Below are 17,187 nucleotides of genomic sequence, written 5' to 3' on the forward strand. Positions count from 1 at the left end.
AGAAGATTAGGGATAAGCCAGAGGAAATAAAAGCTTCTGTTTCATATGAGATTAGGCGAATCTCCAAATTTTCAAAGAAAGGCGAAGAAATGTAACTACAGAGTGAGTTCTGAGAGCCTCTGGCGGAAGGTATGGTGCTGGGGCTGATGCCTGCGTTAGGCACATGGGCAGGGCTCAGCTCTCCTTGAGGGGATTACTGGTTTCACCCTATAAGGTTAGTGAAGGACTCCCCTCTTAATTTGTGAGGCAGATATAAGAACAAAAATAACATGCTCTTAAGAGATAAACCCATGCCACACAGTCCCAGGCAGCACCATTTACCTGCAATGACATGCAGGGATGTCTGACCTATGTCCTTCAAGGATTACTCTAGAAAGAGTGAGGGTTTTTCACTCACCCTAGAATGCATATTTTGAAATTTCCTGTTGAAAGACAACAGAGCCCAGCAACAAAGCCATAAGGATGTCTGGTTCTGGGAGGGTCACCGTCGTCCTAGGAGGAACACATGTCACATTCCTGAGCTACCCTGGGGTTCCAGAGACACAAGGGTGGCAGGGTCCACCGTGGCAGAGACTAGAAGTGCAGCTCCATCCCCTCATGCCCTGGTGGTTCTGAACATGAGGTCTAGAACCTGGCATTCATCACCTACATTCATCACCTGGCATTCAGCCCAGAGGAAAGTGGCCTCGGGGGCTGAGATGGCCCTGCCCACCTGCACCCCTCCCCTCAGGCTGGAGACCAACACATGCCCCTCTAGCCTTCCCAAGCCAGAGGCTCTGGTCCTGCTCCACACAGAAGTCACTGCAGGCACACAAGGCCAAGCCAGGGAGGCAGGGCCAATGTCTATACTGGCGCTTCTATCTGCATCCCCTAAGGTGCTCCCAGTCTACACTCTCCAGGCCCAGACATCTGAGATTCACGGCATTTGATGTCATTTCAGTGGTCTTATATGCCACTCTGTCAATATTAAGGGAAGACAAGTCACATCAGACAATATTTTGAACTCAGGCTATAATATTTTAGCAAAGAGTAACTATAAAAATAAAAAAATCACATGGGATCTAGCACCACTGATTTGAAAAAGTATAAACAGACTAATAATTTTTATGAACAATGTTGAAAAGAGGTTAATAACGGAAGCAAGTATTTGATTTGTTAAAAAAATCAGTGAAATATCTTGAATATATTATTTTAAACTAATGTTGTATTTGGCTGCTTTAGGCAAAAAAATTAATTTCCTTCCTTTAAAGCAGAACTCCTGGGTATCTCAGACTACAACTGCACAGAGATTTTCTAATTATATCCAACAGCAAAAAAGAAACTATAAGATACTTGGATTCTTCCAGGAGAATACAAGCCACAAATGAAGCATACATGTTATCTTCCAAGTGAAGAAGACTCTGATACAAAGGAATAAATGAATAAATAGAAGGTCAAAAGAATAATTTTTGCAATAGGCCAGAAGAATTTTCGATTTCCAAGAAGAGAAGCAAAACATAATCGGAGAGTTACAGGATTTAGAGATGAGAACTAAAGGCCATTTTCTCCTTTACCTTTTGTCTTTCGTGTAAGTCAATCTGAGCCCACCCTGGAACTTCCCCTTCCTTCATCCTGATTTCACTGGGCTGGGGGAGGGAGGAGAAGGCTAAATGGAAGAGTGGCTGCCCACCTCCCACCAGGTAAGCAGGGAAGTCCTCATAAACCTCATGTAGGAAATTCAAAGTAGAGACTCCCAGGCAACTGGCAGGCACTAGACCAGTTGTTGGAGGCCCCCCCCTCCCTGCCCTCTGATAGGTGCTCACCACTGTGCTGGCTCATCCTCTGCTTCGCTGGGCTCCTCAGCTTAGGAACAGTGAACAGCCAGCAGCCAGTCATGTGGGAGCCCAGAGGCTGCCATCCTGACCCAGACATGGGTTTTCAGCTATTGACCGGCTAGTGTCACTTATCTTGAATGTGGGATTCCTGGATGAGATCTTTGAAGGAAAATGCTGCTGAACTGGGGGCAAAGTTTCAAAGACTGGACTCATCTTCCCTCTCTCCTGCTAAAGGCTTGCTGTGGGATGAGGGCCACGTGGGGGTTGCCTAACAGGAAGGGAGTCACGGATAGTGTTGTAAACACTGCCCTGGTGGACGGGGCCTCAGGTGTCCTGCCTTGCATTGCGACGGACCCAGCATGCACTAGGATACAGACGGCTTCTTAGTGTCCACATGACCCTTGAAATCAAGGAAAGGCTGCCTCAGCAGCCAGACTTACCAGAAACTCCTCCTGGTGGGGCCAGAGTGATGTCAAGGTGGAAAGTCAGTAGTAACTCTGAAAACGAAATGCTGCCTAGAAGCATTACCAAGAACAACGACCCTATGCTTTCAAGCAGCAGCATAGTTCCTCACCTGCGGTAAATGCAACTGAAGACCCTCACTGGGAATAGGCTGGCGAGACGGCGTCTGATCCAAACGCAAGTTAAAAATGGTTGCCAGGGCAGACTGTGCAGCCCGGGCCTTGGCAAGCTTCTTGTTCCTCCCCGAGCCTTCAAAGAACTGACCGTCCACGACCACAGACATGACGAAGCTCTTGGCATGGCTCTCTCCACTCTCGGAGAGGAAGTCATACTTGAGCCCTGGGCGAAGTTCATTCAAGATCATCACGGGATTCTTCCCACTTGGGGGTGGGAACGGCGGTGGGACAGGGAGAGGAGGCTGGGCGAGGCTGGCAGGCACCGGGGAGGCTGACAAGCTGAGGTCCCCGCTGGAACTAAAGGAGTCATCCCCGTTGGAGCCCACGTAAAAAGGAGGCTCCACCTTGTCAGGAGTTTCAAAACCATTGAAGAGTGTGTCAGGGAAGTCGGCCTGGTCAGATGTAAAGTCCGTGTTGACAGACAGGGTCCTTCCCATGGCCAGGTGGGCCTCAGAGGCGTTAGGAAATTGAACAAAAGACCTCAAGGCCTTCTCAGCAGCATGGAGTTTTGCCTTTTTCTTTGTGGGACCAGAGCCCTCAAAAACCTGGCCATTCACTTCCACAGACATGACAAACAGAGGCGCGTGCACGGGCCCGGTCTGGGACAGGAGCGTGTATTGCAAGCCAGGCTTGATCTCATTCAGCTGCATCAGGGCGTTCTTGGGCAGGACCGGCCCTGGTGTTCTCCTCCTTCTCTTCAGGCGGTACTTGGAGTGGCCATTGCTGCCCTCCTCCAGGGGCCGCTTTCTGCTGGGGCCACCACCACCCCCATTGGAGAGCTGAGAGCCCTCGCCAGGCCCAGGCACGCCGCCATCCTTGGGGGACACGTTGTCCAGATTGCGGTTTTCCTTAACATCAGTGCTGCTGGAACCTGCGGTGCCCAGAAAGAGTAACTTACAACGCCTTCGTTGCAGGATCTTGTAAATGCAAAATTTATAGATTCCTTTAGCTCTCTTTGTAACTGGTTAAGTGATGTGTGCTTATAAATTTTATTCCTGGATGTGTTCATGAAGAGTTATACATTTAGCTAAAGAACTACTGGCCTCAACAAAACAAGTAATTTGACACTTTGCCGTTTCTATTTAGTGTCACCAACTGCTTTTGCTTTAAAAAGTAAAATCTTCAAATAATTTTTTTTCTGAGAATATACTCAAGTATCTAGAGATACTTTTTCAGTCTTATCAAACTGTGGGATGATAGATTAATCCAGAAAGACCTTACATTAACGAGTCTAATGAAATGACAAGTCACTACCAATACGTGGATACATGTACATTCATTTTAGTAATTTCCTCCTTTTCACTGTTCTTCACCCTCGTGTTGTCTAAGGGTTTTAAACTGCAGTGTCTCAGAAGCAAAAACTATTTAAAAACACGAATTCACAAGATAATTAGTTTTTCAGGTTTAAAATATTCAATCAATAGATGCAATTATTTGATTTAGTTTATGAACCAATGTTTAAAAGCTGCTTATGTAACTGTGTAAAGCATTATGGCTATTTAGTTGTTGTGTTTGGAGGATATGGTTTTATTTCTAGTGTCTATTTAAAAATGAGAACATTATATATGGGGGCTGATTAAATGTGAATCCTTAATACCATTCCATGATAGGAAAAGTATATAAGAACAAGCTATAAAATTGTAGCTGTATGCAGGTTACAACTTCCTAACTTCATAAATATACCCTCTGTTGATTTTGTCTTTTATTTTAAAAGAATTATTTGATGAATTTCCAGAATAATTTGTTTATCCTTTTAAAGGTATTTTATATTTCAAATTAACATAATTTTAGAATTTTAAAATTACATGGCAAAATAAACATAATTTTTTTTATTTTAAAAAGAAGAATAAAAGGTGTTCATCAAGCTTTTAAAAAGGAGAAGAACAAATAATTCCTTTCCATCATGGCTGGGCAGCTGTCACATGGAGCCCGGGGTGAGGGCCGCAGTGCCCTGTAAGGTTGCAATGTGAATTAAAGCTAAAGACCCCTACCACTAATTTTCAAAAATCTATAAAAAATCCTTTAAGTAACCAAAATATTGCTAAAATTGTAAACCAATTTACAAGTGCCCCATATGGTGGCTTTAGGGCCTATTTCTACTACACGTATGAAAGTAGATTTTCAATATGTTAAGCAAACTGAAAAAGCTGTGAAAATGGTTATCAGCTTCATCCATGGGAAGGTTTAAAGGGACCAAGTCCTAGCCCTTGGCTGCCGGTCTTTGAGGTTAAACATCTCTAATTCCAGGGCTGTCATCATTCAGCCAAGACAGAAGAGCATAAAAACCTGGTTTAGATACAACCCATGGGAAAACTGATGCCACTCTGTGGCAGAGGCTAAAAGATTTAAAACTTTCTCTACAGATATCATTTCTCCAAAATGATCCTCACACACACACACACACCACTTCTCCCAGTTGACAAAGCTGATGGAATGGACATTAAATTTTCATTTATAACATCCTCCAGCAAAAGCTCGATAGGTTACTCCTTTCGGTGCTCAAAGGGAACAAAAGGTTAAAAAAAAAGTAGAGTCAAGATGGAATTCAGAGATTAATAAGCAAGAACATGACATACTAGATTACTGCTTACATTTTGACTTTGTTGCTAAACAATTATCAATATCAAAAATCAAATCATTATAAATGTATTTGGACATGCATTTAATCAAATATAACCTCTGAAATAACCAAATGCTTTCCTTTCAGAAATAAAAATTACTATTGTACTCACAAATAATCTTGAGAAGAATATACTTTCAGTTAACACAGATTACATACATTCTAAATTGTTATTCACTTCAGGAGTATACTGAAATTACCCTCATTGTCACTGAAAATGCTACTACAATAAAGGAAAACACTAAAACTAGAGAAAGATGCCCACATTCACAGCTCTTCTTAAACAGATGCCTTCTCTTTCGGTCTCATGCTACTGCATTTCATTGATGTGAATGCAAAGCCCTATTATGATGTGATCATAATAGGGCTTTGCATTGCCTTCAAAATGACAAAAAATGCAGGACCACCATTTCCACGTTTTAGCACTAGATCATGACTTTCTTTCCAGGAAAATTATTTGGGAGGTTTCTTTGTCGTGTTAAGTTATCACAGGGTCAGTTTGGGGATAGTTCTAGAAGCCACACAATCAAGAAGCCTCTGTCTACGTGAGGTGGCTGCAGCTTGGGCTACAGGCCACAGTCCTGACACAGAGACTCTGGGGACCCCTGCACACACTCCTTCGCTGGGCTACTGTGCGGTCCAAGCGCAGGCTACATTTTCTCAACTGAGGAATATGAGCAAAACCTGTCTCTTAAAAAGTTGTGGCCAAATTGGAAACAGTGAGTTGAGTTGCCCAGTAAAGACATAAAGCTGGTTTTTTAAAAGATCTGAAGAGCAGGATCGATGAGAAAGAAAACCTGAAAAACAATCACCAGCAGCACTGGGCTGCACACACATCAGCAGAAGTGAGGTGAGCACATGGGTCCCATGGTTCCTGGGCAGCGCTGCAGGAGGTGGTCTCACCTTCACACCCCAGACGGCTGACTTCAGGCAAAGCCAACACTTAGTGTACTGTCTGCAGAGCAGAGGCCCAGCCCCCTCCACAGCACCCACAGCATACCCACAGGGCAGCAATACCACACAGAAACGCTTCACTGGGTCACGGTTTGGGTTATACGTGGTACACAAGAGCAATTCCAAGACCCCAGATCATCAGTTTCATGTGAAGTCAAAGGGAAAGGTGTTGAGCTAAGTTCTAATGCTCAATAATCCCTCTCAGTGACATGTCACTCATCATTTAGAGCTGCATGTTATTCCTTGAGACAAGAAGGTAAATACAGATATTTATATTAGTTACAGCAATGATGCCTTTGTTGTAATTTCTCTGCTAAACTCTCCCAACTTCTGTGGAAGCATTTAAACCTGTTTTCTGGGACCGAAGATGAACTAGAAGAGGTAAGTACCTTCACTGAGCTTTTTATAGAAGAAAACACAGAGAGGAAGTGCTGATATAACCCAGAGACTTTCCCCTCATCCCCCTCTAACCCCCCGGCCCCAGAGAGAACAGCATGGAAGGAGGAGGCCCACACCAGTCCCAGCTCTCATTAGCACCTTTGGGAACTTCCGATGAACAGACACGTGTGAACCCCCTTCCCTCAAAATGCAGGGAGAATCCACTGGATTTGAAGGGAAATATTTCTGTACTGTTATTGCAGAGGACTAGGTACTTAATTATCAACCTTAGACATTTATCTTCAATTTGCATGCGTGAAGATTCAGAGCATTATTCTGAGAGGCGCGCCATGACATGACTCCACACGAAACAGTGGGCTTCATGAGATGTATCCAGAAGCCTGTTCAGCGGGAACAGTGATGCCCCATGACGATAACAAGGAAGGAAATACCCAGACATACAGCTGCAGGGAAGATGTCTGCAGCAAATACGGACACCTACTGCAGAGAACATACCAAAATTTAAAAACATGCCACTGTCAGAAGAGCAGAATATGGGAATAAACACATTCCCCACACTGGTCTCACGAAATAAATTTACAAAAATAGCAAAATGTTAACATAAAATTAGCTATCTGATACTATGTGATAGGCCTAGATCTTACTCATGTTTTCTTCATCTTCTATATCCATGGCAAAATACTTTTGAGGGTTTCTTGACTGGCGGAGACTGTTTCTGTCTGAAAGATAGTAAGAAAACAGCATTTAGTGTGCCTATGATATGAGTAATACGAAGTCTACTCTAAGGAAATAATTACGACATTATTACAAATTAAAGGAAGAATTCATAAAATAAGAACTAGGTCCTGTTAGAGAAGTCAGATCTGCCATCTGGTACAAAACACTCCTCCTTAGCAGCTTCCGGTACAGCAAAGGACTTCTGGCGTGGATTCTCCCACACGGAAGGACAGCAAGGGCAGGACCTGGTCCCAGCAAGGGAGGTTTAGGGCCAGTGCCCAGAGACCTCGCACCACTCTGAGGAGGGTAGTTTGATTCCAGGCAATGGAGGGCCATGAAGAGAGCTGAACTAGGGACAAAGGCACTGATGCCTGCACCCTGGATGCAGGAGGACTAAGGACACAACACACCACAACAGATGACAACAGGCCTCAGAAGGGTGCTCACATATTCATCATCCACCTTTAGTCTGGGTAGACTTTTGGCTTCCAGCTATAAACTAAAGCCACACAGCAGAACCAGCACCCACAGCTTCTCACTTAGCTACTTCTCTCTCACCTTGAATAGCTCCTCATGCAGACAGAATATCCAAGTGCATATCACTGTTAAAATTCAATCTAATTTCCTAGCTACATGTAAGTACTATTTTATTGGCAGGAGAAACCACAGGAAATCCTCAAAGAACAAGTATCACAATTTCTAGTTATTAATAAATTTAAGAGTTTCCTCTTTTTAAATATTTTAGATATACTTTGTAAGACTGTATTAATACATGATTTATAATAAAGAATATCATCAAATTGCCATCAAGGAAAAAGAAGATTTGCAAACATTATAATCACGTTACTTTGTATACAAATAAAACTTATATTACAAATCACTAAAAGGCAAATTCATTTCTCTTAGAATGACTAAAATGTACTAAAACATGCATGTATCTTATATATCAAGTATCATATATCTAAAACTATATATTGCATATACAGTTTTTTTTTTTTTGTTTTGTTTTTTTTTGAGATGGAGTTTCGCTCTTGTTACCCAGGCTGGAGTGCAATGGCGCGATCTCGGCTCACCGCAACCTCCGCCTCCTGGGTTCAGGCAATTCTCCTGCCTCAGCCTCCTGAGTAGCTGGGATTACAGGCACGCACCACCATGCCCAGCTAACTTTTTGTATTTTTAGTAGAGATGGGGTTTCACCTTGTTGACCAGGATGGTCTTGATCTCTTGACCTCATGATCCACCCGCCTCGGCCTCCCAAAGTGCTGGGATTACAGGCTTGAGCCACCGCGCCCGGCCACATATACAGTTTTTTATGAAATCATTTGTCAATAACTTTCAAGCTCACTATATTTCAGGCAAATTTGTTTCTAAAAGTTAAATGAGTTTATTTTTAGAATACTTTAATCAAGAAAGTTTCCCAGATAGTTTAAAAAGTATCATTATTGTATAGTCATTAACGACTTCAAGATACATTTTCTGAGAATCTATTACATGCAAAGCACTTGTGCTAGATACAAGAATCTAAATCAGATTCTGACATTTAAATGTCAATATTGCCTGAATCACATTAAGGAATTACAGTGAATTATTTTAGGTGTAGAAATGGTAGTTCTCTTTTAGTGACATATACTGAAGTATTTACAAATGAAAGGACACTATCTAGGATTTACTTCAAAAGAATTCAGTGTGGTGAGAAATAGATGAGGTGTAGATGAAACCAACCAATAAGCTCTGGTTGGTAATTACTGATGGTGGTGATGGTCATGCAGTGTTCATGACACAATTCTGTATTTGTAAATGTTTTAATATTTCCATATGGAAGGACTGATACAAATTGACTGGGTTGAGGTCTAGAATGGGAGGTAAGATGCAGGCACAGAGGGCGAGACCCCTGCAGGCAGGGCAGAAGCCCTCAGTGGTACTCCCAGGAGCCTCCCGGCTGGAGGTATCAGGCCAGAAAAATGGGGACACGCTCACTAAACTGAGCTTTGGACCCGAGGTCTGGCCGAGCATACCATGAAGACGGGAAAACGGGTAGAGTGGGTGAGGACACTGAGGTCATACAAGGCAAAGCGGCTGTGAGGTGCCTCTGAAAACCCAAGTCATAAACTGGAGAAACAACAAATAAGCCTGTCCAAATAGCTCTGTTCTTACTGGCTCAAACTGGCTTTAAATAGGCAAAGGAAACTCCTCGGTGGGAAGATGGAGTCCTTCTCTTTCTTCCTCCCATTAAATACATCTAAAAACCTTGGACATTACACATAAAACACACATAAAAAGCCTGAGAGATGTACAGAAAGCTGACAAGCCAGGGGGGCCTCAGGACCTGAGAAGCAACCCTGCATTTTACTTTTGGTTCATTTTCCCAAAATAGAGCTGAAAAAGCCAGAACCCAGAAACATCAGCAGGCATAGAGAAAAACAAAATACAAAAAAAGCCTCAATGAAAGTAGCTCTCTCTGGCCAAAGGACAGGAAAGAGGTAGCCCAGCAAGACAGAAAATTTTTTAGACAAGAATTGCTTTATTCCAGCCAAACACAAGAGAAAAAACCTTGACCATGCCCCACCCATGCCAGGCTGTAAGGATGACCCCAGAGTCCCCTTGTTGGGGTGGTGTCAGACAAGGCTGAGTGGTGAGCCACAATTTTCATTCCCACCAGGCACTAACAACCCCTTCCCTTCCCACATCACAATCCAGAGTCATGGGAGACTGTGTGGGAATCTGGACTCTCGTCATACGTGGTGGAAATAAGGCTACCCCGTGCCGCCAGTGCAGGCTCCAAATGGAGCAGTAATGAGGCCCTCTCACAACAGACAGGCCTCCGGGGGCCCCAGTGGGGAACTTGAACTTAGCCCCCATCCAGCAGTAATGAGACGGCATCCCCGCTTCCTCTGACACAGCGGTGGATGAGAAAGACAGCTAAAATGCGAGGTTTGAGTAACACTTAGAGTCTCAGAATATCACATTAACAGGTTCCAATAAAAAACCACTTGTCACACAGAGAAACAGAAGATAACAAACTAAATGAAAAAAAAAAAAACAATCAACAGATGCCAACTCGGAGATGACACAGGTGGTAGAACTGTCATAGAAAGACTTTCAGGTAGCCACTACAGAAAAAGAGCAAAATGGGAGTCATCAGTCTAGCTGATCTCAGCATTTACTATAAAGCTCCAGTCATAGGACAGAGCAGTGGTGGCAAGAGGCAGACAAGCAGATCACAAGAGGACAGAACAGAAGGCCCCTAAAGACCAGTACAAACATGGCCAACTGATTTTCAGCAAAGGTGTAAAAGCAATTCCGTGAAGGAGGAACAGCCTTATTGGAGCAATTAGAGATCAAAAACAGTGAACCTCAATCCAGGTCTCCTACCTTATTCAAAATTTAACTCAAAATAGACTATGGGCTTAAATGCAAAACATAAAACTATGAAACTTTTAGAAAGTCACAGGAGAAAATCCTCAGGATCTAGGGCTAGGCAAAGGGTTCTTAGACTTAATACCAAAAGCACAATCCACAAAATAAATAACTGATAAACTGGAAATTTAAAACTTTTGCTCTGCAAACGTCCCTGTTAAAAAGATGAAAAACAAGCCACAGACTGGGAGAAAATATTTGAAAAACATATATCCAACAAATAGAAATATATAAGAAATCCTCAAAGCTCAACACTAAAATAAACAATCCAATTAGAAAACAGGCAAAAGACATGAAGAGGATCTATGAATGGAAAATAAACATAAAAAGATGCTCAGGATCACAAGTCACTAGAGAAATGCGGCTGGGAACTACAGGGAGGTAACTCTGCTGCACGCCTCCAAGAAGGGCTATAAAACACTGTGTTGCTTTAAAACCTGTGACAGCCCCAAGCGAAGACGAGGCTGTGGAGAAAGGGGATCTCTTATAGACTGCTGGCAGAAATGTAAAATGGGATAGCTACTCTGGAAAGTAGTTTGGCAGGTTCTTAGAAATAAAACATGCAACTACCACATGACTCAGCAATTGGAATCCTGGGCATTTATCCCAGAGAAATGAAGGCTTACATTCATAGAAGCATTATTTCTTACAACTACATGTGACTCCATATTATCTCAAAATAAAAAGTTTATTTATCTATTTATTTGAGAGTCTCACTCTGTCACCCAGGCTGGAGTGATGCTATCTCGGCTCACTGCAACCGCCACCTCCCAGGTTCAAGCTGCCTGCCTTAGCCTCCCAAGTAGTTGGGATTACAGGCACACGCCACCATGCCCGGCTGATTTTTGTATTTTTAGTAGAGATGGGGTTTCACCATGTTGATCAGGCTGGTCTCGAACTCCTGACCTCAGTTGATCCACTCGCCTTGGCCTCCCAAAGTGCTGGGATTACAGGCGTGAGTCACCACAACCAGCCTTCAAAATAAAAAGCTTATTAATAGTAGGCAGAAGACACACAAAAGGCTAAATTCTTATATATAATGAATCAATAATTGGTTTGCTTGGAAAGGCTGACTTCTCTCAGATATCTAGGACCAGGAAAAACAAACTTTACAACAAAAATAAAAGTGCTGAGGCAGAGGAGTGAGCCCAGCTCATGTAGTTCACCTAATTCATACAGTTCACCTTGTTTTCCTGCCCTTATATATTAAAATTCTTTTAAAAGGACAGGGAAAATGTCTCACAGTAGAAAATCGTCATGCCAAGTGAGATGGCAGGTGAGTACCTGCAGGTACCTCCCACATTAAGAATGGGAGCTGGAAATCTCTTGCAGAGCAGAAGCCAACGTTTTCAGCTTTGACAAATGCCAGCTCTTCTACCAAAGGTTATCAAAGCAAAATAGGGCATGCAAACACTTTAGTACATTTCACACAGCTATTTTCTTCTTCCCTTTTTAAAAGAACCTCTATGATCTGAACTACAAACAAGTAAGAATTAAAACCCTATCAAACATCCCCTATGGAACAAAATTCCAAGAATGGCCAATTTAATAAAAGCTTTATTTGATAGCAATATTCAAAACAACCTCTTCATTTCTCAGGATACCTCCTAACACAGTAAGAAGTAAAACAGAACTGGGAGGCGGTAAGTGTGGAAGGACACTGGACTTGGCCGCAGACCTGAGACTTCAGTTTCACTTGGTTCCAGGTACAAATCCAACTTTTTTTTTTTTTTGAGACAGAGTTCCCCTCTTATTGTCTAGGCTGGAGTGCAATGGTGAGACCTCAGCTCCCCGCAACCTCTACCTCCTGGGTTCAAGCGAGTCTCCTTCCTCAGCATCCTGAGTAGCTGGGATTACAGGCATGTGCCACCATGCCTGGCTAATTTTGTTTTGTTTTGTTTTTTGAGATGGAGTTTCACTCTTGTTACCCAAGCTGGAGTGCAATGGCGTGATCTCGGCTCACCGCAACCTCCACCTCCTGGGTTCAGGCAATTCTCCTGTCTCAGCCTCCTGAGTAGCTGGGATTACAGGCACGTGCCACCACACCCAGCTAATTTTTTGTATTTTTAGTAGAGACGGGGTTTCACCATGTTGACCAGGATGGTCTTGATCTCTTGACCTCGTGATCCATCCGCCTCAGCCTCCCAAAGTGCTGGGATTACAGGCATGAGCCACTGCGCCTGGCCTAATTTTGTATTTTTAATAGAGATGAGATTTCCTCATGTTGATCAGGCTGGTCTTGAACTCTCGACCTCAGATGATCTGGCCTCCTCGGCCTCCCAGTATTGGAATTACAGCTGTGAGCCACCATGCTGGGCCCTAACTTTTTTTTTTTTAAATAGAACTAGACAAGCTGATTCTAATGTTTACATGAAAAGAATAAACAGGCTTAAATACTCAGGAAAACTCTGAACCAAAGAACAGTTGGTGGCTTAGTCCTCCTACTAGAAATGAAGAGTCTCAGTGTCTAAAGCAACACAGCATGGCTCACAGGTGAAGAGGATCACTGTGATGGAAGAAAAACCCAGAGTCAGATACAACACATCCAGACATAGAATATTTGGTAAAGGTGGCATCTTAAATCAGGGACATACGAGCGAGCTCTTTAATAAACAGGACCAGACGCTGGATTACCACATAGAAGATCAAGCTGGAGCAAACAAGGCTGTTCCTTCACAGTGTCCTTATCATTTCTCCATGAGTTCGCTTTTGATTTCAGCTAACATGATCAAATTGGCAATGTTATATGTTTTATACTGGGGGTAGGTAAATGGTTGTTATATTATTCTTTATGTCTTTTTATAGATACTTACATTGCAACCAGAAGTATAAACTATAAATATATATATATATATATACACACACACACACACACACACACACACACACACAGACATATATACACAATTTTCTTATCAACTTTGGACAATGAGCATATCTACCCTTTTTCTCCCCTTCCCTTAATGAAAAAATGTATCTCATAATAAAATATAAAAAACATGACTTATTTACATCAGAACTCGAATAGCCTCAATAGTGCTGGTAAAAAAAATGCCATCTTTAGGAGTCCACTAAAAGTTTATAGATTAAAAACTGTTTAAGACAACTGATGAACTTGATTAAAATTACTAACAAGTATTACCAAATTAAATCTATTTTCCCCTCAAAAATGGATGGCTTTGAGAAAACTTTTACATATTCTTTATGATTGCTATGGGTTCTATATTTAATAGCTTTGAACTCAAACTAAAAAAAAGAGAAACGTTATTAAAGTGGAGATTATTCATGTTGATTCTTTACTATAAATCAAGCAGCATTCCCAAGGCTAGATTAACTTTGTAGTAAAAAAATTAATCATGATTTGCTTATTTAACAAAAGCAACTGAAGTATAACCCTCCTACATCATTTGAAGAAAAGCAATCTGAAATCCAACAAGTTAATCATGCATATTTAGAGACACACTTCATCCCAATTTATATTTTGCTTTCAGTATTATCTAAGTCAAAAATATCACTAAAGTGTTCCAAAATATTCAGTTGATAATATTTTCAGTGAAATGTTTTTACCTTCTAGGAAATCCTCCCTGCAATCTGCTGCTAAGTGAATCTTTTATTTTTTATTTATTTATTTTTCCTTAATGTCACTAATATGTCAATGCTAAGTGAATCTTTATTATAGAGATTTTGTACACACTGAACAAGATACAGATCTTGTACATAGAGCAAGTAAGATTTGTGTTTAAATTTCAGCAAATGCATTTTTTCTAGTGCAGTGCAAAAGGAGATAATTAAAATAGGCATAACAATGTACAATAATCATATTAAGTGGGAAATATTGATGAGAATAGGAAGCTACTGAAACAGAAGAGGAAATTACGTGCAGAGGTATCAGTCAGGGCACCTGCACAGGTTGCTAATACCTCAGTTGTCTAGTCAGCAACTTCACCAAACTGTGGGTCTAGTTCTTCCTTCATTAAGTGGAATGCATCATGGGAGAACCACATGCCAACAGCACAGACAGCAGTAGGCTGGCCCAGAAGGAGCAGCTCTAGGGTGACTATGCAGGGCTGGGCCTGCTGAGGACTGGTGCTCCAGGGGGCCTCGAATGAAGCATTTTCAGTTTTGACAAATGCCAACTCTTTATTCCCCTGGCCACCCCGGGCTACAGGTGTACCAATGCACATGTATGTAAGTCTTGTCACCTCATTGCACTCATCCGTTCCTGCACTGCATGCAGCAGGCGCTCAGGCAGACACCTGGAGTCCACCTGGTTCTCTCTCTCCTCTTACCTCACACCCCATGTCTCTAGCTCTTCTTCTACAGTTGGGCGAAACACATCAACCTGTCTGCCTCTGACCTGCTGTTACCACTCAGCTTGTGCAGGAGCCTCTCCACCTTCTCTTGACCCTGACAGCCCCTCTCCTTGCAGCAGCCAGGGCTGCCTTTATAAATAAAAAATGTCCTCTAACATGCCCAGGTGCTCAAGGCCACTGCCCTTCATCATCAGCCCTTCACCATGCCCCCCAGAGCCTCTCCAACTTCCTGGGGTGCTTTCCTGCTACTTCCTTGCCATGTCCTTGCACAGGCTTCATCAGACCCCATCTCCTACTGCTCAAGTCCAGCTCACGCAGCCCCTACCCACCTCAGTGCTCCCTTCCCTCTCCCTCCACACACAGTGCAATCCACAATTGGTCTCCCTGTTTGTGACCTGCCTCTCCCAGTGGGCTGTGAGGCCTACATGGGTGGGAAGGCTCAGTCACCTTCACTCCTCCACCCAGGGACCCATGCTTGACCCCACAGGCATGCTGTTCCCTGGCAGCCCCCGGTACTTGTGCCAATGCAGGGGCACATTTGGGGCTTTTATGGCCTACTTCAGGCCCCGTGGACACATGCAACAGCTGTTCTCCCAGCATCCAGTCTTCACTTGGCTGCTACAGCTGTTTCCTAAAAATACACAATACAGTCCTGAGTGCCATAACATCCTGAGACACCTGCACAACTTAGATGGCAATTGCAGTGTAGCAGTGGCTCTGCAGCTTTGGTTTTCCTTCCTTTTGGCTGCACTTCAAAATAAGGCCATGTGTTGGTCTTCACCAGAGAGAAAAAGCATGAACTTTTTTCATTTATTATTAATCTGTAATTTCTACCGAAAGGCACCAACTGGATGGGAACTGTTCAATGTACACTAGTTGTTACTGGTTAAGGTATCAGCAAAAAAAGCACACAGCCCAAGTTGACTGTGCCAAGCAAACCTGGCTAAGGCAGCTTGGGACAGACTAACTCTGAGTTTACAGCAGCAGGGCCAATGGCCCCAAACCAAACACAGCAAGCATGGGGACAAGTGAGGCAGAGCACAGAGGGCCAGATGTGCCCCAAATTTCCCTTCAGTCACCCCACTCACCGCTGCCTGGTACTCAGCATCACCCTGAGCAGGCCCAGGGGACACATGTCCACACGTGTGACTCCCATAGGCCCCAGCAGCCCCCAGGAGGTGGCGTGTGTGCTGCCATAGTGTTGAAACTGCACAAAGCTCCGGCTGTGGATGGAGCTATGGGCACTGCTGGCCTTGAGGGCCCAGGGCCAGTGCCCCTAGTAGGGGCGATTCCCAGCTCCTTGTGCAGACCTGGTCACCCCCCACTTCCTGCTCACTCCCTGCTGGCCTGACCACCTGCCTTTCCCACCAGGCCCTGAGCTCTGCTAGGGCAGACTCAAGCCTCATCCTCGGTGTCCACAGCTCTCAGCTGGGTGCTTCCTGTGTGGAAGATGGTGGACGCTCCCAATTGTGGTGTCCTCAAGTAACTAATCACATCCAGGGATTGTTACCTGTGCCCTGTTGCCTTTGGGGACCACGTGGGCTGTATCCACTTTCTCCAAAACACATCTAAACTTGATTGCATATGAACTGACCTCTAAGTCCTTAAATCAGAAGCATTTGTAAGTGAAAGGGCTTTAAATTGGTTACTAATGATGTGAAAGGGATCTGCTTAGTATAATCTCCATTAACAACTGTTTTCCCAGGCAGCTATTATTGTCCTCTTCTAAGGAACAGAAACATCTTGCTGGGTCACTCTGGGCGGGAAGCCTCTGACCAGCCTGCGGTCTGCAGAAGGACAGTCAGCAGAGCAGGCAAGGGGGCACCACGTGAGAGTCCGTGGCTGAGCCTGTTTCCTGCCCTCAAGCTCTCCAAGCCTGGGTCTGAAGTATCTGGTGCTGTGACTTAAGACATCTTCTTGGTGATGGTTATGCAGGTGGAGGAAGTCCTGGTGATTCAGCACTAGCACAGCACCTGCATAAAGGAGTGCTCACGAGCATCAGCTACTGTCCCTAAAGCAAGGAGTGGGCTTTCATGGACAGAACTGCATGCTCTGGCTTCCCCATGTCCCTAGTCAGGTGTGGCTCTTTTTGATAAATCAAAGCCCAGTGTCACAGGATCCTTGGAGTATCATTTTTCTGGACAGAAACCTGTCATCAGTGGCAGCTTTGCCAGAGTTTTGCTTGGGCCCGGTGGGCTCATTCTGCCCACACAGCCTGGCAGGCTGCACTTGGCTCATGCTTCTGGCCTCGGTCCTATGCCTGCCAAGAGGAGCCAGATGCAGAGTGGCAAGGGGTATGTGAGTGTGTGAGCAAG

General features: G+C 43.7%; 1 protein-coding gene across 8 annotated transcripts in view; it reads right to left on the minus strand.

The window, feature by feature from the left end:
- The window catches only part of ADARB1 (adenosine deaminase RNA specific B1), an 85,129-nt gene that overhangs the window by 34,439 nt on the left and 33,503 nt on the right, over positions 1–17,187 (minus strand). For all 8 annotated transcript variants that reach the window (XM_074389451.1, XM_074389447.1, XM_074389449.1 and 5 more), the window contains 2 exons: positions 7,070–7,144; positions 2,389–3,323 (listed from right to left, as the gene is read on the minus strand). In XM_074389451.1, the coding sequence (XP_074245552.1) occupies positions 2,389–3,323; positions 7,070–7,097 (963 nt within the window). In that variant the 5' untranslated portion in view covers positions 7,098–7,144. The remainder of the gene's footprint in view (positions 1–2,388; positions 3,324–7,069; positions 7,145–17,187) is intronic.

Source organism: Saimiri boliviensis, chromosome 18, assembly GCF_048565385.1.
Source record: "Saimiri boliviensis isolate mSaiBol1 chromosome 18, mSaiBol1.pri, whole genome shotgun sequence".
Lineage (NCBI taxonomy): Eukaryota > Metazoa > Chordata > Mammalia > Primates > Cebidae > Saimiri > Saimiri boliviensis.